The 23,716-nt window shown below is 37.3% G+C and overlaps 1 protein-coding gene across 1 annotated transcript; it reads right to left on the bottom strand.

Moving 5' to 3' along the window:
• Positions 1–210: 210 nt before the first annotated feature.
• DNAI3 (dynein axonemal intermediate chain 3) lies at positions 211–23,244 on the bottom strand. The gene is made up of 23 exons (XM_052666634.1): positions 23,178–23,244; positions 20,815–20,941; positions 20,277–20,315; positions 16,671–16,852; positions 16,056–16,160; positions 15,133–15,285; positions 13,243–13,442; positions 12,288–12,404; positions 11,458–11,648; positions 10,861–10,970; positions 10,677–10,766; positions 9,965–10,102; positions 9,226–9,354; positions 8,648–8,721; positions 7,882–8,029; positions 6,970–7,063; positions 6,305–6,429; positions 5,470–5,533; positions 4,943–5,061; positions 4,072–4,276; positions 3,517–3,608; positions 2,138–2,258; positions 211–468 (listed from the first exon to the last, which is right to left on the bottom strand). The coding sequence occupies exons 2-23, from the start codon at positions 20,927–20,929 to the stop codon at positions 464–466; spliced, it is 2,616 nt and encodes an 871-aa protein (XP_052522594.1). The 5' UTR covers positions 20,930–20,941; positions 23,178–23,244; the 3' UTR covers positions 211–463.
• Positions 23,245–23,716: the final 472 nt, after the last annotated feature.

Raw genomic sequence — 23,716 nt, 5'->3', positions numbered from 1 at the left:
CCAGAAGAGGTGTTTTGCATTTGTGGAAGGACTATGCTTGCCTCTCCCTCCTCTGTTCTCTCTGCTGTGACGCATCCTGTGATAAACTCCACTGATACTGGGATTTTTGAAGAATTTTGAAATATGTTGTTTGCTAATTTTTTTTTAATTTTTTTTTTTGGAGGTATTTTACTATTTAGAAAAAATTAAGCATGTATTTGACATCTTAAGCTTTGTACCAGAATTTTACACCAAGTTCTTCTCCTTCTGTTGATTGAAGGTGAAAGGCATCCCATTCCACCCACGTACAGGCTTTTATCATTTCTTGTTGTGCATATAATCTTTGTATAAAATTATATGGCTGCATATCAGCACTGGCCTTGACCTTAGACAGACAAATCTGCAACAAGAGGCCTGACAGCAAGGGCCCATTTTACCTCATTTCCAGGTTCTTGATGAAGCTGTCAGGAGAAACTGGAAGACATTAATCTGTAAAGATAAAAATTAGAATACTAAATTGATTATCAGAGCTGTGTAAGTACCATTATAGTTGTAAAGCTTGTACATTCAGAAACAGTAAACTTATTTGTAATAGAGGAATTAGGCGGTACAGTGACACTGCCTAGGAAAGGGGATTACATAGGTTTGTACACACATATACACGGTACAGAGGTGCAGGGATGATGAGTGTTGTGGAACCTCAGGTAAACAACTACTAACTTGAAGTTGGAAGCTGCTCTTCACCCAGCTGAGCAGAGGTTAGAAGAGATGAAGGTCAGCTGAGAATCTTCTGACAAAATATCTCTGCTATGAAAGGGTATCTACTTGTAGTATAGGAATTTTAACCAAAAGAGGGAAGTCGGTACAATTTTTTTCACTTAGTTTGTTTCTCTGTGTCTTAAGTCTTGTTTAGTACACAATAAAGCTTCACTAAGACTTCACAAAGAAGTCTGTAGAAACTTGCAGTTTCCCTGAGAAATTGTGTTAATGACCCCTTGCTGGCTCCTTTTGCACAACTGGCTGTCCGTCCCACAAGAGGGACAAAATCATTCTCTGGACTTGTAGATTCTTTTAAAATATCTTCCAGCACAATCAGTTCAGCCCATATCAGGCTACCGTAATATGGGGTCTTATGGTTATGCTATTTGTTATATGCAATTACTTGGACAAAGTGTTTCTTTGTCTGTGAAGACAATTATAAACTTTATTGAAGGGTTCATTCAACTGATAACTGAAGAGCCTGCAAGGGAAAGGACTCTCCTTCCCACTGGTCATACAGAGAAGTTGCCATCTAAGGTAATGGGAAATGTCCTAAAAGACTTTCACATCACTCACGTAGCAGATAATAACATGTAATATATTCTTGATTCTATACATTTTTATGGTAAGTATTGGAAAGAAATAGACTTCAAAGAAATCTCTAGTGAATACATTTGAGGATGGTAAAAGAAAAACACACAGAGGGTTAAAATGTGATTACCTATCCAGAATTGATGAAACGTATTATTTCAAAACAGTTCTGAGTTCAGACTGTATGTTCACCTAGTGATGTAGTGTACAACGGTTCAGCTCTTTGAAAGGGGGATCTGTTTATTGGAAGTAATTGGGATTATTTCCTCTATGACTCCTCAAATCCTATCTCAAACAGGAAGGGGAATGGCTGTTTAAAAGGGTGAATAGTGATAGGACAAGGGGGAATGGTTTTAAACTGAGACAGGGGAGGTTTAGGTTAGATGTTAGGAGGAAGCTCTTCACTCAGAGGGTGGAGATGCTCTGGAACAGGTTGCCCAAGGAGGTTGTGGATGCCCCATCGCTACAGGGATTCGAGGCAGGGCTGGATGTGGCTCTGAGCAGCCTGGTCTGCTGGTTGGTGAACCTGCCCATGGCAGGGGCTTAAAACTAGATGATCTTTGATATCCTTTTCAACCCAGGCCATTCTATGATGCTTTTGCTGAGACGCTGTGCCAGTCATACTTTGAGTATATGCTCCTGGTGTTTCATACTTTTGCCTCTTTACAATTGAGGAGAGGGAAATCATGCTGTCAGACTTACCAGCTTTTCTTGATAATTGTATGTGAAATTCAGCAGAGTGAAAATGAGTGCATTTTAAAGATCTAAGGAAATAAAGGAAGTTTTCTTAACTCCAAATGTAACTTACTGTTTGTTCCATCTGTGTCTCCAGCTCCACTTCCAATCTCTTTGATTTTAAACTCTTGGTCTTTTTTGTGATTTTTCAGGTCTTGGACCCTTTTCTCTAAGTAATTGAGTATGTTGGCCTGCTGTTAACATAGTAATAAGTCTTGTTACATATCTAGAGGCTCAGAATTATTGCTGTGGATCTGAATGACATCGACTGTTCCTTTCTTTTAGGATTAGAAATCCCTATATATTCATCCAAATAATTTCCATCAAAAAACATGGATTGAAACCAATTAATTTTGTGTATAAGTACACGTAAGGTTAAATCATTTTTACGATATGGACTCTGAACTGGTCATCCCTCAGGCGCCTGATGTATACCATAGTCAGTCTGAGAACAATAAGCCCACCCTCACCCTTGGCATGCTCCAGTATTACAATATGTGTTTGTCAGTTTCCATTAGCCTTTTCAACAACCCAGTATTCTAATATGACTAATTTAAGTGTTAGTGATTGTTTCTGGACTCGTACTTCTGTGCCCTAAATTGTGTAGGTCCAAAACACATGCAATTTGGGCAGAAGCAATTCTTTTCCTCATGCTGTAGCACTTACTTTTCTTCTACCTTACTTTTGAGAGGTTTTACTAAACTGTGACTGCACACCTGGTATAGCATTGTTACCTTTGTGGGTGGTACGTAAAAATGCATATGTGGCAGATTTAGAATAAGGATAAGATGAGAAAGTTTTGGGACATAAAATTAACAATGCAGGCAGGAGACTAGTCCCAGTGAAGATCTTAGCATATTTTTTGGCTGGGAGGTAAGAATGGAAAAACAAATGATAATGATGTGGAAATAAGGACAAATGAGAACTGTTTTCATTGTTTTTAGGGCTCTTTGGTTCTGCTAGTCCCAGCTTCAAAAGAGAATGAATGAGTGATAATGTTAATAATAGTTGGCAAAATGTAATTTAATTAACTTGGAACCAGATACTCAAATTTGCTAATAGAAATGCCAAGTTTACAAGGGAAAAAAAAAAGCTAATATGGTCCAGAAGGTATAAAGAAAGAGAAACTGAGTATTTTTATGTTGCTGTGCACTGCAAAACATTATTTTCTTGTATGAAATCAGGTGTCATTTAATGCACGTGGCAAAAAATGTTGAACGCTTCTGCATTAAGTATTAGAACTGTGGAATTCTGCTAGCTGTCCTTTAGATTTCCTTTAGGTATCTCTTATGGGAACTGGGCAGAGCCAGCTTTTCTGTGAGTGACCTTTGGACAATATGGCCCATCAGTCTCAAATTCATCAGTGCCCACTGGAAGGGAAATTTTTTCCCACTTCTATTTCAGAGTTTTTAGGATAAGGTGTCACAGAGAGAAATGAAAACTGTTACCAACCTCACTGCTGGACGGGTGGCTTAATGTTCGACGGATCTCTAAAACATGCAGTACTCCAGAATCATCAGAAACAGCTAGAAATTGCTGTTTTGCTGAAAGGTATTTAATGAAAATGTGTAAAAATCTAAATTCCAACAGCAATACATTCTTAAACATGAAATGTCTCTATTCTGATACGGGATCTATCTCTTAATGTGGGTAACAGAGTTACAAAGGGTTTTGTTGGGGTCTTTTTGGTTTATTCTTGACTGCAGTAAAAAGCTTTATTGATCTCCTACTTTCTTAACAAGTGAAATTCTCCTGAAGATTTATGCTTTTTCAAGTTCTTTTTTAATTTAAAAAGAAATTTTCAGTTACTTTATGCCTTACTAATAAATTTAGTATACTAAGAATATATGCATGAGCTTCCCTATACAGTATAATGCTAAACTAGTGGAATAAAGTACCTGTCTTTTATATAAGATAATATGCAGCAAGATCAGTGAGCTTTGAAGAAATGGGCCATCTTACAAACATAAAGTAAAGCATGGCTAAGTATCATCACCATCAACTTACGTGAGGCGATCCAGGGGCTGATGCAAGTAATCGCTGATTTAGAGATGTTCTGGCTATGAGATGGCTTGTGAGTTTCCTTCAGTAAGTCCCAAATATCTATATTTCCATCATCTGTGGCAATGTAGAAAACTCCTGGCCTTGTTAAGGACCAATGTCCTGCAGTGTATCTTTGAGCTGTGCAGTTTGACTGGAGGATCGGTCCGTCCTTAATATAGTAAGATATTTGAAAACCAAGAAAAGATGCAATGATCAAACAAATATCCATTCACTACTTCAGACTTTCAATTTGTGAACGTTTGATATTTAAACGATTCTATTATAATGTAATACAGGTGGCAGGCTCAGTACCACCTTCTGCATGTAGAAATGTGGGGGTTAAAAGCAATTCTGATATCTCCCTTCCAGTCTATGAATGTAATCTTTCTGCTGTTAAAATCTATGGCCTTGAGATGTGCAGCTAACCTGGATCCCTACAGAACAGGAACTGTAACAAAAACAAAACAAACTATGTTTTTATGCCTTCAGTTATTGAAAGGATTACATCCTAAGTATGAATTCTTCAGATCTGCTTAGCGCACGCATTGCCTTTGTTCCTCAGTTTGCAGCAGAAATAATTTGATGAGAAACTGGCTTTTACAAAGATGGTGCTGAAGAATGTTGGGCATTCTTTCTGCAAGTTGCAAGTTTACAAAGCCATTTCTACAACAGCTTTTCCGATGTGAAATAAAAGGAAAAGCTTTTTTATACTTTATTTCTAAGCTGTCAAGCCTTATGATTAACAAACAGTTTTGAAAATAGTCTGTGAGGCTGTTATTCTAGTTATCTCATTTATCTTTATTAATTATTTTACTGATGTTTCAAAATAACTTACTGTAACACCTTCTTTCCAAACGGCAAAATTCCAGCCTCCAACACTGAGAATGATGTCTTTAAAAAATGGAGATCTCTGTACAGTGTTCACAGCTTCTTTGTGGATGGTGCATTTCTTACCTGAAGGAATGAAAAAACACAGTTTCTTGTAACTGGTCCTTTCAGTGGGTATTTCACAATGAGAAATGCACAAAGGGAAATATGGGGTAGTATTCAAAGATAACAGCTTCCCTTGCTTGCAAGGTGTTGGATTTACTGCAAATCTGGTTACCATGAAGCATGACTCCCATGCTTTATGCCAACATGTACACAATGATGAATCTATTGCACTGGAGAGTTGGCTGTTCTGCCATAACAGCTAAACTGTATGCTTCCTTGAGTGTGTACTGCTGAATCCAGATGTCTTCAGTGAGATAGACTTATAAGAATAGATTAGTAAGAACCTTAAAAATACAGAATATAGTTGCAAATATTTTAAGATTAGCGGGATATTATGGTTTAAACAGACACTGAGAAACTTGAACTTACTAGCTATTTTTTCCTCGTTACTACTGGTCTTCATTTCCCAGTCAGAATAAATAATATCTCCATCCTGTGATGCCAGAAAAATCATGTAAATGTTAACATAAGGATTTGACAGCATACAGCAAAGTGGCTTATTTTTAAAGCTTCATTATAAGCATTATTAAATTTGTTCTGGGTAAATTAAAACAGAAGTTTGCAACCCATGGCCAAAAAAGCATGAATTTTGAATCACAATTGTGCTTTTTTTTTCCAAAACAGCTTCTCTTATTCTGATGTATATAGGCAGCCTTTCCTGCAGAACTGGGTACCCAAGTATTTGGGGAAAGGGTGGCAGAAACAAGAAAAGCAGCTAGAAGACAAATATTCATTTTCATAAATAATCAAAAGTGGGAAAAGTGTTTTTGGTGTGTAGGAGATGTAGAGGGCTATGAGTAGGTGGGATTTCTACGTACAAAAATAAGTTGTGAAGGAAACTGTAATTTTCACCTGATGTTTGTGGACACAAAAAAAAAAAAAAAAAAAGACTGGCAGTAAGGCAGTGCAGTTTGGTTTCTGATGGCAGGTAGAAAAGTTTAAGGTATTTTGGAAGCGTCTTCTAACTATTCTTGAAGTAAGGATTTGTAGCTTATTAAATATGGGCTTTTATTTTTATTTTAAGCGCACTGCTAAATGCATTGAAGTTGGAGAAAAATTCAGCATGTCCAGAATGATCCTTTTAGTTAACGCCCAAAGAAAACATGTAAGTGCAATCATTTGTGGAAGATCTATGATTTAATTGTTCGGTCTTTCAGAGATCTTTTGATTGCCATTTCCATAGTAACCTATTATTTTAACTTACTTCAGTTCCAACAATGAAGTTATTGGAGATATTCTCCAGCACATTCAGAGTTTTATTTGAAGAAATGCTCATCTGTGCATGTGGGCTTTCTTTGACATGTGATTTGTGCAGAGATTGCTCCTTATCTGGGAAAAAATACAGGTACATCTTTATGTTATACACCAAAAGTTACCAAATCAGTTTCTTTGTCTGAAGGGGAGTTTCAAGCACAGAGATGAAGAAAGCCTGCAGGACTGCAGCTTTATTGGCAGTCTAATAGCTTCCCTGGGCAATCTTGCCCTGTTGCTGGGGCTGTGGCTGATAGGAATGCTGGAATGGGATGGGCCACTTCCCTCAGTCAGCACAGGAGCAGCCCAGTTGTTGTGAAGGTGCTGGCTGGTGTGAGCAACCTCTCTGGCAGGTGGTTGGTCTCAGGCAGTGTCAGCATGGAGAGGGATTGATAATATGTGCCCATCACAAAGTAACTGTGGATATAGAACAGCCCTTTTTGTATAGTCATAGTTGGTATTTGTATACTGCACTTTGAGTATCAGCATATTTAAGAAACGTTTTTCTCCAGCTGTGTTCAGCTATGGACATTTTGCTGCATAGCTTACGATATGTATATACTGAAATACAAACTTGTTAAAAACATTTTTCCTAATAGAGTGTAATAAAAATATTACCTGTGATTTTGTAATGATAATGCTGTTCCTGTAGACTAATTTTGGTGGGACTGCATTTCACGTTGTTTTCTTCTTCGTTGTCGCACAAGCTTATCTGTTCAGGAAAAAAAAAATGCATCTGATCATCTGATAACTTATTTTCTCAGATCTCTGATCTTTTGTACCTACAAGGCTTCACTACTTTCTGCTGTAATGGAAGACGTTTTCATTCTACAGCATGTTTGTAATACTCCACAAAAAGCATTTGCTTCCTCATTTGTAAGTACAGAGGTGTAAATTTGCAGTTCCTCATGTTAAGTTTTTCCTGCATGACTTTCTCTATGTTTCTAACAACAGCAACAACGAACAGCTCCAGTGGTTATGCTTTTTCAACATCTGTACCAGCTGCAGCTATTCTGGGCAGAACAGGCCAACAGGTCGTCTTTTTAATTTCCTTTATTTTCAGCCCCTTCCCCATCCCCTGCTGCAATTAAAAAGAAAAAAATCCCTCCCAAAACACAAGAAACAACCAAACCACAAACATAAAAAACAAAACAAATATGTCCTGTGACTATTTCAATCAGAGTGACTGTTGGATTGCCGATAATCCTGTTGATTGTGACTGTTTCACAGTTTGGGACACGGAGATAGGCAGAATGAAAAGGCTGACAGCAACATATGCTATTACTGCATTGCTTTTGCAATGCTGCAGTTTTTAAGAAGCAATCTGCTGCTTATGAGCTAGCTTCTCAAGATACATTTTGTAGTACTGTCAGAGTAACTTTGAAATGTTTCATAATTAGGAGTAAATCCACAGGAAAGTTGCAGTTCCAGGGGAAAATTTAAAGGGCTGGGAAGCAAAAGCACAAATTCCTATGGGGCTCAGGCCATGTGTACAGTTTGTTTTTTCTGCTCCACATTTGTGTGCAATACCTTCAAGAGAGGTTTCCAGATGAGATCTGGATCATTAGAAGTATCTGAAACTCCAGGGTGCATATTGAAACTGTTTCCTTCCTTTAGTTTCTCAGATGAACGCTTGATGGGAAGTTTGGTGTCTCGAATATCCCAAAATAATATTAAGCTGCAAAATAACTGTATGTTACTATTCTCTGTTTTACTTGCAAAGTCAGGTGCAATTTTTCTTGCATTTTACAAATGTTTTCTTATTCCTTCATTTCAAACTTTATGTAGCAATAGAATTCTCAAATACAGACAAATGCTAATTACTCAATCACTTCTTTTGTAAATGGTGGCTTACATTCATTTATTCATCATATTATCAGTTACAGCTCTACCGGGGCAGCCAAATAGTCTTTTAACTTCATTCTTTGAAGTCTCCTCTGACTTTGAGTAAGAAAAATAACTCTGTATCATTAACAAATCTTGCTCTCATACATAGACTCATACATAGAAGACATAATTGTGGTGGTGTGGCTCTCCAGGCCAGTGTATTTGTGTGACCAGTTCTACTTAAGATATAGACGAAATGTACAAGTGTGTGTGAGGTTGTTCACGAGCCTTTAACTGCAAAAGGCTTCACTGGTCAAGAACTCGATGTGCCTGATTTCTGTGTACAGAACTTCAGCTCTGTAGGCCAGGCTGACAGGAATCCAGAGGTGTACCAGAATCATGGGGTGTGCTTCATGAAGCTTTCCAAAAGAAGTTGGCAGGCGTCTCGTACAGTATGTATTGCATATACCTATCAGGGGAGCAGGTTACAAGCTGCACGCAAATTCCAGCTCTGTTTTCAAAAGTTTCACCCATTCGGTTGACCTAAGATAATAACAATTAAAGGGGAGAGGAAAATAAGAGGACGAAAATCATGCTCTAAGTAAATGCCTCAAGATGTAAAACGATCTTCTAGAATTTAAGTCACTTTGGCTTGGGTAAGATTTGAAAATTAGAACTTAGGAACTTGCAGTTCTACTAACAGTTAAGGAGTTTTACACGTACTTCAGGTGAATTGGTAACAGCTCTCCCTTGTGATCACCTGAAATTCAACATAACTTAAATACAGAGATCTTATTATAATTCCATACTAGATTTTGAGTAAAACTATCGATATTTTTTTTTCCAGTAATGACAAAATCGAATCAGGGTGAGGATACAGAACAGCTGTAAGGCACAATGAACAGAAGTGGCACCCGGTTAATTAACATTTTAAAACATAGAAATAGGGAGCTCTGCTACAAATAATTCAACTTTTCAACATTTTACCTTGAGTTTATACAATGATCTCTGAAAACAGTAAAAAGAGGGGAAGAAAATAAAACTCACCTCAAAATAATCTGGCAGCCAATGTATATCTGTTATCCTTTTTTCATGGCTATGGTGTATGGAGGAGGCTGTGCAATGTCTCACTAAAATTTGCCCTTTATCACTCTCATCATCCTCCGTAAATAATAGCTAGAAATATTTAAAAAGAAATATCTTCGTGTATTTTCAAAACTTAATAGTAAGCTTGTCCAAGAAAAAAGACTATATACTGATAATGCTTCTCATATACTTCAGAACAGGCTATGAAGTTTCACTAAGGTCTAATACAGAACCTTCTGAAAACAGAAAGCCTTGAATCAGGTCTTTGGATATGAAGCTCTGAAAGGAATTCCAGTGTTCCTCCAGGGACACACATCCAATCATTAGTTCCTTCTCTGCTTTTATGTCTCTCTCTTCTGTAGCTCACTTCCCCTGAAGTCTGCTTTTTGTCTTCCATGCTATCATTTTTATACCCAAGCATTTCCAGAACCATTTTTATCTTTTAAGAACAAATGCTATGCATATTTGACAGGCAAGAGTTGAGTAAATGTTGCTGCCCATTCATATTGAAGCTGAGGTCTGTGCAGAATACAGTAAAACTATTAAGCTCCACTAATCAAGTAGAAATGTTTTTGTGATAACAGATTTATTTCATGAACTCATCAGGTTTCATATCCTACCTAGTTTCTCACTGCAAAGAGCCAGGGTACCTTCACTCATTTTTCCCTATAACCTGTATTCTAAGTTTCCCTCTCTTTACCTCAGACATATCATCATTCTCCAGTAGACTTAGAACAGAAATGTTATTCATATTAACAACTGTCTTTTTCATTCCAACAGCAACGCTTTTAGCATTTTGCAGTTTTTCTTCATATTGAGAAATATCCCACACAACAACCTATAAGGAGAAAGGAGAATATTATTTCATTCTTTGTATTAATACTCATTTTTTCCAAATACAATTCATGGTTTTGGTGTTTTTGCTTTTTTTTTTTTTTTTCCTCCTGAGGGAAAAACCAGAAATTCACTCTCTATACTAGAACTTATAAAGACTTTGAAACCATTACCTCTTTAAAATGGTGCCATAAGTTGAACGGCTATACTTATGTCAACAGCAAAAAGAAAAAAAAAAAGCCTGCACAGTTTGACACATTCTGATTTTTAGCACATTTTGATGTACTGCAAACAGCCATCTTGAAGTACTGGTCAATTTAGGAATAATCAGAACATAGCAGAATTTCTATAATTCATTTCACAAGAAAAATACAGGGAACTACAAGCTCTCTGTCAGCTGTAGAATTGAAGAGAAAACTTTCCTACTCATAGAAATGATTAATTCTCTTGTTTGAGTTCTGCATTCTTGAGGCTGATATTTTTTGTGACAGTTATTCCAAATGCTGAGTCTTTTCAATCTTTTTATACTACAAGAAAAGACAGAAATATCTAATGTTACTCTTAAACAAAATTAATACCTGTCCACTGAAGCAGCCACCAGCAATAATGTTTGGATCACTTGGGTTGAACTGAAAGCAGTAAATGTCATCAAGACACTCTAGTATTAACTGAGAAGAAGGAAGAACAAATAGTTAAGCAATGCAGTCACATTTTCTCTTTTTATATGAATGTTTGGAGTATGTAAAAGACTTCATTATATACCTGAGGGTGGATAGGATCAAAAAAGCTCCAGAAAATAATTACTGAGTCATGCTGTGGTTTAGTTCTCTCTTCTTTGGAGGGCCGTTTTATTGCTGACTCTGCTATAATCCCTGATTGAGAGAGAAAGCAAACTTTCTTGGAGACAAATCAAATTCCACCATACAGTTACTTATGGTGAGTGACTTCTTTATCCCTGAGAAACCAATTAAAAAAAAAAACAAACCCATCATGTATTTATATTTTTGTTGTTGCTGATCAGCTTTGAGGAGATTACATCTATTAAGATTGTCAATGTATTGTGGAAGCTAAGGATCAGGATAAACCTCTACTTCTTTCCTTTTGCTCCTTAATGGTGTAATATTGATCCTGAAGACATATGACAGATCCATCCACCATAAAATCAAATATTTTGTAGGTGAATTAATTTCCTACACAGGCAGCAATGCTGGCTCTAAGTATTCTGTGCAGTGTAGACAGGCATATTGATTAAGTTGGCTTTTTAAAATTAGTATTACTATTTAAATTCTGATGACTTTATGAAATATGCATATTTTACATCTGTCATATAATGCATATCATTCAAGACTCAATCATTACCATAGATGGTTGGATGCCAACAAACGCAACTAATGCTTTTGTCCTTGAGATAGTGTAGATCTGTAAATGTTTGGTATGCTTTGAGACAGATGTCTGACTTGCCACCAGAACTGCTCATGTCGTCGTCTAGGGCTTTCCAGTCATCAGAAAAAGCATCCATAATTTCATTTTGCTGCAATGCAATTTCCATTCTGTTTTGTGAAAGAACAGTTAACATTTTCAAGAATGCAGATATGACAACTCAGCAGTAATATAAATACACAAAATATACAGCTTTTGTTTTACAAAAAATTTGGATTGTGTTATTGAAAAAAAATAACGAAATCCTCAGTGATGCATTACAAATTCTTTCCCATTCAAAATACAGGAATGAATTTAAGAAGAATTTAACTCTGGTTCTATGTATAACAAGTACAGGAAAATCATCTAATACTTGTGCAGAAGTCATGACTAAGTGGGACTTGTCTCATGACTAAGGGCTGTAGGACAGTGCCTTTGCTCTTCTGTAAAACTTTTTGCTCAAGTGGGCAGTTTGAAGACTGGCTTTGCAGTTTGTTTGAAAAGATTTATTGCTACCAACTGTAACAGGTTGAAGTTATACTAAGCCACCATTCCAATTAATATGGTATAGATTTAATGTTCATCTTAATAGAAGCAAATATCAAGGTAATATTTGATAATATAATAATAAGCAAGAGAGACTATATAGGTAAAAAATATTCAGTATTCAGCCAGACTGATGGTCCATTACAGACTAGTTCTGTCTTCACACACCTTCATTCTACACTGTTTCATACAGCCTTTGAGATGTCTGATGGCAGTAACCTTACCTTAAACATACTGATGTGAGAAATTGTTTCAGCTTCTCAGATGACAGAATCTCTTCTTTCTCTTCATTTGACAGCTGCCTAGGAAAATACTGTGTGGCTGCATTTTTTGGATAGGTCCTAACCAAGTGGAGTAAGTTTGAATATGAGCATGTACACGTTTATTTTAAAGACAAATCTTAAAGACAGAAACCCATGTCTTGTGTAAAATTAAAAGCGAAATATATTCAGTTTTTCCAGAATGTCTTTGAAAAAGTGAAAGAAGAGAAAACAGCGTCAAATTCTGCTCTCTTAATTTATAAATGAGCAAGTCCAGAGGTGTTAATTTGCATAACTTTAGGTGAAATCAGAAACAGTTAATAGCTTAATAAATTTTTCCCCTATATTCAGCACTGGTGAGGCCACACCTCGAGTACTGTGTCCAGTTTTGGGCCCCTCACTGCAAGAAAGATATTGAGGCCCTGGAACGTGTTCAAAGGAGGGCAACAAAGCTGGTGAGGGGTCTGGAACACAGGCCATATGAGGAGAGGCTGAAGGAGCTGGGAATGTTCAGCCTGGAGAAGAGGAGGCTCAGGGGAGACCTCATTGCTCTCTATAACTTCCTGAAGGGAGGCTGTAGTGAGCTGGGGGTCGGCCTCTTCTCTCATTCATTAGTGATAGGACCAGGGGGAATGGCTTCAAGCTACGGCAGGGGAGATTCAGGCTGGACATGAGGAAGTATTACTTTTCAGAAAGGGTGGTCAGGCACTGGAATGGATACCCAGGGAGGTGGTGGAATCACTGACCCTGGGGGTGTTCAAGGAAAGACTGGATGTTGTGTTGAGGGACATGGTTTAGTAGGAGCTATTGGGAATAGGTGAACGGTTGGACTGGGTGATCTTTTAGGTCTTTTCCAACCTTGGTGATTCTATGATTCTGTGATTCTATGAATAAGCTGATAAGTATTTCTCACACTTACCATTGTGTCTGAGTACTAGATTCTCTTACTTCAGGAACCATTTGTACACCCACATCTTTTTCAAGCACTTTTATACTGAAAGATTTGTCTTGGTAGGAAGTACATTCAACATAACTGTCTTTTTCGTGTGAAGCATTCCTGTCAGTAAATCTAATTGGTGCACCAAACTTCCTGTGTCCTCGAGAAAACATGTACTTAATCTGGAAAAAAAAAAACCACACCAATGTTTCCGAAGATATCAGAGGAGAGAGTTTTTGTAGGGTCTGTTCTGTGAGCTGGCAGCATTCATGTAACTGTAGAACTAGTTCAACTGATGGTTTCTGTGCTCAGTTGGTTATGTTTATAAGCACTCTTTGAAAGTCAACTACATACGTAATACACAACGTGTTTGTATTTCCAAAACAAAGAAGTTGTCTTCAGTGAATGTTTTGGATTACTGCTAGCAGGATAAGAGAACTACATTTTCTAATTCAGGCAGTATCAAAACTGAGCCTCTAAAGGGTTGAGAAATTTCTTGCCAGAACTCCCTCCAAAATTCACTTTTTTGAAGTGAGTTGCATGGCAGTTCTAAAACAGAAACCACACAAGTTTAGGTGGATTTACACCCCAGATTAATTTTGCAGGGAAACGCCTCTAAAACCAAGTTGGACTTCTAGGACCCAACTTTTCAGCCCATGTTTCAAACTGCGGATCTATGGCAGAGTATTTCAGCCTCACTTGCAGTGCAGAGGGAGAGGAAAGTGCATGAGGGAAGATCCACAAAAACAAACATTTTGAGTGAGGAGTTTCCTTAGTGACAATTGGAAAAAGAGGAGGGATACAACTTCTCCACTCTTAGAGAAAGTTAGGCACTTGATTTCAGACAGCAGAGGGGTATTTCTTTGTCTCGGATTCATATTCAAGATACCTTTTCCCAGCAAGTCATGGAGAACTGGAAAGGAATGTGGGCTAGTATTTCTATTTTGTTCAACAGGCCACCGTTATAAATCTGGAAATTTTCTACTCAAGAAAAACTGGTCATTTTATATGATGTTGTAGTAGGAAGTAAAATTGAGGATTTCACACTTTCTATTCTGCCTTCCCCCAGGCTGTTAGGCTATAGTGTTAATTCCTCAGTATCCTTCAGAAGTGTGCAAAATAATGGCAGGACAGGAAGAAGGGCTGGTGAGTCAGGGCAGAGATGGGGAAGCTAAAAGACAGCTGAGGAGGGGAGGAAGACAACGGTCAAATGTCAGGAATAATGCAACACTGAGTGCAGATGGAAAACAGCAGGAGGGAGGGTCTGGCAAGGAGGTAGTGTTGGTTGCACAGAGGTTCATTCCAACTGGGTACATAAGATTCTTCAAATAGAAAAAATAAAAAAATAAAAAGTAAAAAATTCTACTTCCTACTGAGTTATTTAACTGCAGTATTTTCACATGAGGAAACCAGCACTGCTTCAGATCTCATTTTGTACAAAGCCTTGGTGACAAAGCACACACTGAGAATACTTCTGAGCAGGTCTTGCCATCAAGGTAGAATACAGAATACTGGAAACTAACCAAGGTTCTTAGAATGTAATTACAATGATTTGTAATCTGGCTACTTAGCAAATTGAGCAAAAAGTGGCAGAGATGCTAACAACCAAAGAAGATCAGGACTTTTGAACATACAGTTTAAGAAGTAAATAAACCCCGTGCAACCTCACATGCTTTATTTGCAGGACTTAAAGGGAACTGAGTTTTCCTGCAGCACTTCATTTTCATTATGTTTGATATTTTTTTCTCACTCTCTTTCTTTCTTTCTTTTTTAAGGATTCAATCAAATCAGGTTTCAATTTTCTGACTTCTGCTTTTTAAGGAACTTCACATAAATTTGTTTTTATGATACTTGTTATAGGTAGATTTGCACCTTTTTAACACGCTCTTTAACAGATTCTTCTTCAACTTCCTTTTCACTGCCAAGAGAAACCCACGGTTTGGAGACAGGACGCTTATAAGCACAGACTTCTGGAGTTTCCTCTTTCTCTTCTTCAATGTCCATTTCTTCTGCAGTTTCTGGAGGCTGACATCAAACAGTGAGAAATAGTGTTTTTTCAAATTTTGTTACTGAATTTTTAGTTCATATGCTTATGTTTCAGATTTCAGTTTTCATTTTGCATTCTTCTGTCTCAACGCAAGGAATCTGGCTATAATGTGTCCCTGCATTCAGTGGGGTTATGACCCATTCATCCATTTGACAGTAAATGTTAGGTATTTAAGTACTAAAGAGTGTTACAGTGTAGTCAAGAGTTGTCTTGGAAGCCAAACACTGCTCTAAAGAAAGAATTTATAGTGATTTTCTACAGTAGGCCTTCTTGTGTGGAATTGCAATTTGCCTTTCTATTAATCTAACAATGCAATACACAAGGGGAATTGTGCATATATGCAATTGTCTAAAATTAAATATCTACATATGTTTGATTTGAAGAATATATAAAAATACATACTGTGAAAATAAATACAATATTTATTTGAAGGTATCCAATATATTACAATTTCTTAAATGTATGTCTTAATCAAAAACACGGATGTTGGAAGAGAAAATTAACACTTATAAAAATGCAGCAATACCAGCCCTCTGAAGTAGAACATAATTTAATTGTTTTTCTCACTGCCAAAGGTATTTTTACAGCAATATATCTGTTTTTCATTACCAGGTTATCCTTCAGAGGAACGTTCTGGCTTGCAAAGCACATCAGATTTTAACTGAACGTGATAGCAATCCTGGAATATTTTTGAGACAAGATTCTGAAATGTTCAAAGACAGAATAACACTGTGGTGTTTTTCCTTACCTTCAGAAAGTTTTCTTTTGCTTCCTCGGAAGCAACAAGATAAAAGTTCTGTCCATACTGGAAATTTGCATCAAAAACTATCAGAAGTTCTTCCCCTGGGTATTCCTATTTCAATTAAAATAATTAGTGGAAGACTGGAGAGAGAGGAAAAATGAAAAATCTGAAAAAGACATGGGACTGGCAGAATGCAGACTAATGATGTTGTGTAAAATCAGTATCTTGGTTAATCTATTAATTTCTCTGCTAAGATCACATGTTAATTGAACAGCACAGACGGATTTTATTTTGTAACCAAAACGTGTGGAACAGAACTAATATTTTCACATGCAGAATTAAACAGAAAATCTGTTTCAGTGATTTTCAATGATAAGGCAATGAATCAGGGAAAGCGAAATACGTGCAGCTCTGTCTGTTCACAGAATCAAACCAGTTTAAAGATAGTTTTTAAAAAGTGCACATTGAGCCATGAGAAACTTCTACAGCTGGCTGTGATCTATGACCTTTGGCTATTAGAGCATTGCTGTATGTACAGAGTCAAACAAGGACAGACCCTACTGTTAAATATGCACTCTGAGAATATAAAGTCTTGAAGTGAGAACAAAATAAGCTACGTACCAGGACAATGTTTTTGACAGGGTGGAAATCTGAAATCGCAGCTCTTGTTTTTAGGTCCTGAATGATGTCGTCTTTTTTAATAAGCTTGAAACAATTTTCTTCTGTGACATCCTCATCCACCCGGCAATTAAAAATTTCTTGGGTCCTTGTAGTGAAAACTAAGGGGAAGATTTCTGGGTGGCCTATGAAAGAAAGAAAAAATCACATGCTAAAAGGACTTAGAGTGTTCTTTAAACATAAGTAACTCTAGGACTTTACTGTTTCCTAGGCGAATGTCTCTGAATCTTTCAGCTTAGTTTTTGTTACTCTGAGAGGTGTGGAATACAAATTATGTTGCATTTGGCTTATCTTGGAAAAGATTCTACCTAATATATATATGTGTGTGTGTGTATATATATATATATATATTTTTTTTTTTTTTTTAATGAGTATATGTCATTACTAGTATGAGAGATCATTTTTCTCTGGATTGACAGGTGGTTATGAACTTTCGTGGGAAGTCATTAGTGGAGGACACAACTGTATGGCTTTTATTTAAAACAGCCCTTGAATATATAATCTCTTCTGTATAAAGCAGTGCCACAGTAAGCCAGTATTTAATCTAAACATGGCTTCAATACCATCTCAAATAAGGATGCTTTTCTGATTTTGTACTTAAATGCTTTTCTCATCAGTTCAGAGTGTCACTGGGTACGTTTTTGAACTAATAGGTGAGACTGAAGCAAGGTCACTAAGATTCAAACCAGATGCAAGGCTTCATTTTCAAGTTTGCTGGAGAATAAGTAGCAGTTGGCTGCTGTGCAGATGACCTGTTAGGTTTAGTCATATCCATGCTGAACAAGATAGCTATTTCTTATCTGAATTCTGATGCTGTAATCTTCAGTATTCTTAGAAAGACAGTTATGTAACCTGGGGATTGCACTTTGCAAACACTCACAAACTGATGATAATATGCTGTGCTTCTTGCTGGCCATATGTACACAACCCTGCTCCTGCACAAACCGTTTTACATAATAGAATTGATTAAGATCAGTACAGACCTGGTTAACTGAATCTTCCAGTGCTATGAGACTCTCTCCTTTGTGAAGACCCCTATACTTACATCTGAGAAGGCAAGCAGATGTTTATCTTGAATGTTCAATTTCTTGATAAACCAGAAAATTGTAAAGAAATGCAGACATGTATGTGAGATTTTTGTTGCCTACTAAAATGGGCAATCTACTAATATGGGTTGACTTCTGTGATAAGTCCTGGTATTTTCAATCTTCTGAGTTTCGTTCTATTTCCTTTCTTTGAAATACATACTATGTTACCTCAATTCCCAGTACTTGGGTGTTTTTTTCTTTTTGTTTGTTTATTTTTTTCTTCTGTGTGCTTTAAATTGGAGCTGGCATCTATATTGAAGTGATTGTGTTGATCAGCAGCCTCAACATGTTCTGAGAAGCTGTCTCTAATATATGCCAATAATGACTGATAAAATTATGAATCCTTCATGTCTGTCAGCTGGGAAACTAAAACTCTGCATTAGCCTATCTTATAATGTATAATGTTTGATGAATTTGACATTTATCCTCTAAACTCTTTCAGTGCCACTCTGTGCCTGCTCTTCTATAAGCATCCATGACTATAAGCTAACTGACACATCTGGTACACCCTGCCTAGACCAGGTATGATTTCTGTGACATTCACTATTTTGTAGTGCTCACCATAGGCATGTACAGTCCACTAGTTCACTTTCAGCACAACCATAGTCAATATTGCAGTTTCCCTCTCAATATCTTAGAGATTTCCAGGATGTCATTGAAGATGTTTCCACAAATTACAGAGTTACAGGCAAGTTGACTGGGAAAGACCTCTGGAGGTTATCACCATGAGTATCACCAGACCAAGTCAGCTCTCTAACTCCTCTCTATAGTTCATGAGGCCAAGACCTAGATTCTTCCTCTGCTTATCAATTTGTCTGTGAGAATGGACAGGGGAAAAAAATTGTTTATTCCAAGGTGATTGGTTAATCCTTCTAAAAAACAGCAGAAGTTGGTTATGAGAGATGGCAGAGCAGGGCCAATAGTCCAAGTGGTGTGTTCTTCAGTGCTCAAGTGCCATAGGTCCAAGTTAAAAGGAAAGTAATCTTCACAGGTAGGTTATAGATTCTTGGATCTGTATATAAATATATAGTATAGATTCACGGGCTGCTATTAAAATTCTTACTAGAATGAGCATTTTTAGAGTGCTGCACTCTAATAAGAAAAATAACATATCATCTAAAAAGAGACTTTGTATTGTGTTCCAGTAGTAAATTGTATTCATGTAATTCACGAAAATCTATAGCTCTATCAGCACTTAAAAGGGCAAAAAACTCCAATAGAAGTGAAAGACATTTGTAAGCCTTATACGAAGGAGATGCCACACAGACAGTGTAAAGCCTGCACAGACAGTGGTATATGGCAGTATTTCTTCCTGCTTCCAGCAGCAGGTTAGATACTGTAAATCTAACCTGGCTTGCCACCAGGTGGAGTTAAAATTCTTTCCTAATGACAAAATCAAGTATTTCAAGGAACGTAATGTTCAGCATTTTAACAGTAACACTTTCATCATCTGGTTAATCTCTCGCTGTCCATTTTCATGAATTGCCCATTTTTGTGAAGCCAACCAGAAGCCAACCAGATTTCACTTTCATGCATGCTTCTACAGGATTATACAGGCAAGCAGGAGATGTATGATGTCTTTACAGATTACCTGTTTTTTGTATTCCTAGTTTTGCCCATTATGTCTTAGCTTTTAGCAATGAAAGCTCTACTGTTAAAAGCTAATTGAGAAAATAACCCTTTGGGCTTATTCTGTGAACCATAAATCTTACATAGATGGCAATTTAAGTTATATCCAATAAAGAACCACACAAACCTGGTCATAAGAGCAATCTAACCAGAGATGTGAAAGACATTACAAGATTACTTTGTGTTATAGATGAAATATAAACCAGATTAAAAAAAAAAAGTATATTTTCATATTTTAACTGATAACTATGGCTGCCTTTAAAACCAAACAAAACTGCATTTTTCTTGCTCAGAACCCAAGGGAAGCACTTAGTACCTTGTGACTTGTAAGTGGCAGATGGTATTTTGTTCTGTTAAGCAAAAAGACATTAGTCAAAGTCAATGGAGATCTATGGTAAAAAACAAAGATGGTCTGCTAAAATCATCTCCTCAGTGGATTTAATAATTATTTGATGAAATAAAAAATTAAGTAATTATAAAAATGTCAAGCTTTCTTTCGGTTGTGTAGCTACTATGAAATGCAAACTTTTTTTTTTTTAATCCAGTAATTCTGTTGTAAAGCTCTTCATTTTTCCTGATCCCAGCTCCTCTCAACCTAAGATAAAAAACAAAGCCATATCTATTTCAGCTTTCCTGCTGCACAGCCAGCTGTGAGTGGCACCAGAGTGGTACCATCTGTAATCACCACAGTAACAGATGTACATAGTTTCTAATTTTCCCATTTATATCCTTTTTTTCCTTTTTGTTCCATGTCATTATTAGTATGGAAGTTTAAAAATGTTTAAAATGTTCCAAAACAATTACTTTACAGCCCAGTCATCATAGCACTTACCTATGCCAACCATAGAAAGATCAACTTCATCTTTTTTCTCTGAAATATAACAAGACGTTATGAGAATTTGTTTCCCTAATGAAATAACTAGGAACATACATTTCCTTCCTTGTTAAGGCAATGCTTAAAATTTTTAAGTACATTTAAAACTAAAGTGTGAAGAGGAAATACAAAATAAATTCCACACAGCTCAAACTCAACACAAGAAATGAGGGAAGCCTTTTAAAATAGATCTGTATCTTAGGGAGCCATTAGCATTTTTTTGAGACTTGGAGATTTAAAGCTTGCTTTTATTTTGATCAGGTGCTCTCACTGGAGAGAAGCCACAAGGAATTTGTGTACACTGCAAGATTCCATGCGTTAAAAACTCCCCTTACAATTACCTGCTCACACCTGCCTGGGAAATTAGCATGCAAATCATGTTATGTGCAGAGGTGAAAAATGGACAAAGCTCACTCTTGCAGTGTGGTAGCAGAGCTGGCAGGTGTGTGGGTAGACCAGATTATTACATTCTTCATATCTGCAGTACTTTACGCACCAGGCTGTTTCTGTTCTCCTTTTGAGGCCTGCTTGGCTTCTCCACTTCTCTGTTTCTTTGCTGAGGGTTTTGGACCTTTCAAGGTGGTCTTGCCAGATTTGAGATTTTTTGGCATGTTTTTCAGATTCTATAGAGAAAATAGATATCAATACATAGTAAACGAACAGTGGAATATACTGTGCAGGAGTGAAAATTTGGCCCTTTATATATTTTATTATTCCAGTCTAATTTTCATCCACAGCTAACACTCCAGAATTTAAAACATAAATTATGCGGTACATAACAGTTGTAAATTCACCCATTCAGGGTCATTAAGATACACAGGCTGATTATCAAATGCAGAGAAAGGTTAAGTTAGAGCAAGCATTAACCTTAAAGAAAGCTGGAGAACTTGTGCTGCGGTGTGTAAAGTGTAGGTGAAGATTTCATAGCTGTTCGTACTTGTGCCAGTCTCCTTAAAATGTAAATCATTACATGGGTGCACAAAGCATTTTTGTGCTTTTGCATTTCCATTTAATTTATCAGTGGTAGCTCTGTGGAGGACAGATTTGGAAAGAAATCATGCAGTTACATGCAACAATTGCACAGCTAGAGACCACACTGTGCAGAAAGCTACTTCTCTTTCATTTACTCCCCTCCTTCCCACTATCCAGCGTAAGGATGAGAACAGCAGCGTAATAAATGAAGTCTCATTTCCATCCCAAAACGAAAAACAAAACCCAGCCTGCCCACTGTACAAACCGGATGGCACGCCAGCAGTAAATACAGTCCCAGCACCACCATGTGGAAGAGGTACGCATAGCATCCAGTGAAACTGAACCACAAGGGTCCCAAACTGAAATGAAAAGTACTGAAATTTGCTTGATGTTACTGTTGGACAGCTAGAGATATTCAGCTGGGATAAGGACAGTGGGACTCCCAGTGTTTGTGCTACAGTTATCCTTAGCAATAGGAAAGAAACGTGAAGCCTCTCTCCCTCTCTTGCATTTACTGCTGTTCTTTGGCCTATAAGCTGACTGTCAGAGGAACTGTTTTTTTTAATGTGTACAAAACACCTACAGAATTTGGGTGCTACTCCACAAGCACCAACAGATTAACTTCTTGGAATGCTGCAGCTTTTGCCTTGCAAGAGTTGATGGTTTTGGAAGATTTAAAAAAATAAACATAAATCAACACAAGTAAATCATGTGTTGTAAGGACATGACTGTAAGGAGGAAGTTTTTGGTTTCGTTCTTTTTCTGTCCTCATTCACAGTAGTTTTGTGAAGCACAGGACTACAAACACTGCTGATATATTTGTTACATTTAACATTTTTCTGATTATGATCTTTCAAAGGTGCCTCTACACTTAGTAATGCCTGGTTTACAGCTCTGAAACACTTGGGGCTACCTTAACTTACCTTACATCTTACTTCAGGTAGGTTAAAAAAAAGCCAATTTTTTTTCTCTCTCTCTCTCTCTCTTTTTTTTTTCGTCATTTTACTTTATTTATTTAAGATATTCCCTATCCATCTCTTCATATGTTTTAAATAGAATTTATGACCAGCATCCAGCATCCATGCTGCTGCTGAAGAAAGCAGACAGTGGTGCCTGTGGTTAGAAGGAGAGGTCAGTTGTTTCAGAAGTTAGTTGTAGGATGGCACGAACTGCATCCTGTGTGTTACAGTCACGTTGTCTTTCTTAGGCATTTCATAATTATACACTGAGATAAAGCCAATTTGGAAAAGATGAGTTCTGCTGAGTAACCGAAACCCTAAGTCACATGAAGAGAGGAAGCACTGCAAGGGCTGAGATAAATCACGTGGCTATTTTTAGCAGGATAACTTGCAAATAAAAACAACCTTTCTCCTCTGACTGACTTCAAGAATTTTGTACATATGAAAGCGATTAAAATTTGGTCTCCAAGTAATGTGGTTCCTTCTTTAACTGGAAGAATCAGCTGTACTACGCAGATGGAGTGCTGATGAAGGCAGAGGGAGCGAGTGCATCTGTAGGCAAATACAAGAAGTGTCCCCATTTTCAGTGTTGGAAATGAATAATACAGCGATCAGTGGGAACTGTGTATGGTTCCACCTGTGGTGCAAAGAACCTTACCGACTGGAAAGGTGATATATCTAGAACAGTTAGAAAGCACAAAGTAATTATCCCCTTTCACAGTATCCCTAACATATTGCATCTGTCCACTTGTCTTCCTGTGGGCACTCGATTGTCAGCTGTCAAGAAACATTTAAGGCCTCCAAAGAAACCAAAGGCAGGACTTCTAAAAACTTATCTGAAAGATAATCGAGCCCACATCCATTTACTGGCTATATATACTAAGGTTTGGATTTACTTTTGTTGTTTAAAGAGGATTATGGTACTAACCTCTAGGTGCTCCCTGCGGGAGGCTGGCACCTGATGAGAACTTCAAAACATGAGCTGCACAGCGATCGATTTTCCTCTTGCCACAACTTCTGAAAAAGGGACAACATTTACAGTATCGTAATTTGAAAAAAATTGAGTGCAAAAAGTGAAAGTTAAAAAGAATTGAAAATCCATTGATGTATAAACCACCTGCTATTTTATGTAACCAGTAACACGTTACGTTCATTTTTTCATTACATACGTTCAGCCTAATCTCTCAGCAAATTTTCCAGTGAGACACAGCGTTATGGTGTTTAATTGCAAAAGCCCATGTGAAGCTGTGAATGACATTGTGCAGCCTCATTTAGCTGTAGCTGGATGTAACATTCTGAACTTTATAATATCATAAAGAGCAAAATGAAGTTCAGAATGTTCTCCTCCCTGGTAAATGGACACAGACATTGATGGCTGTAGAACAGAGGCGTGATGTTGCCAGGTGCTGCAGATGGAAGGAGCACCAGCTGCCAGCAGCACAACTGTTGCTGTCCGAACGGAGAGCA

This window comes from Tympanuchus pallidicinctus, unplaced genomic scaffold, assembly GCF_026119805.1.
Source record: "Tympanuchus pallidicinctus isolate F22 unplaced genomic scaffold, pur_lepc_1.0 scaffold7, whole genome shotgun sequence".
Taxonomy (NCBI): domain Eukaryota; kingdom Metazoa; phylum Chordata; class Aves; order Galliformes; family Phasianidae; genus Tympanuchus; species Tympanuchus pallidicinctus.
The sequence above is the reverse complement of the archived record's forward strand: the minus strand, read 5'-3'. Positions and strand labels throughout refer to the sequence as shown.

Bases quoted from the DNA above. Each gene is read 5' to 3' on its own strand.
- DNAI3 (XM_052666634.1), bottom strand. From the start codon at position 20,929: ATGCCAAAAAATCTCAAATCTGGCAAGACCACCTTGAAAGGTCCAAAA. The intron at 10,103-10,676 runs GTATTAATTTTG...TTCTCCTTATAG, and splicing joins GTGGCTGCTTCAGTGGACAG to GTTGTTGTGTGGGATATTTC. The intron at 5,062-5,469 runs GTAAGTTCAAGT...TCATTCCTTCAG, and splicing joins TAACGAGGAAAAAATAGCTA to GTAAGAAATGCACCATCCAC.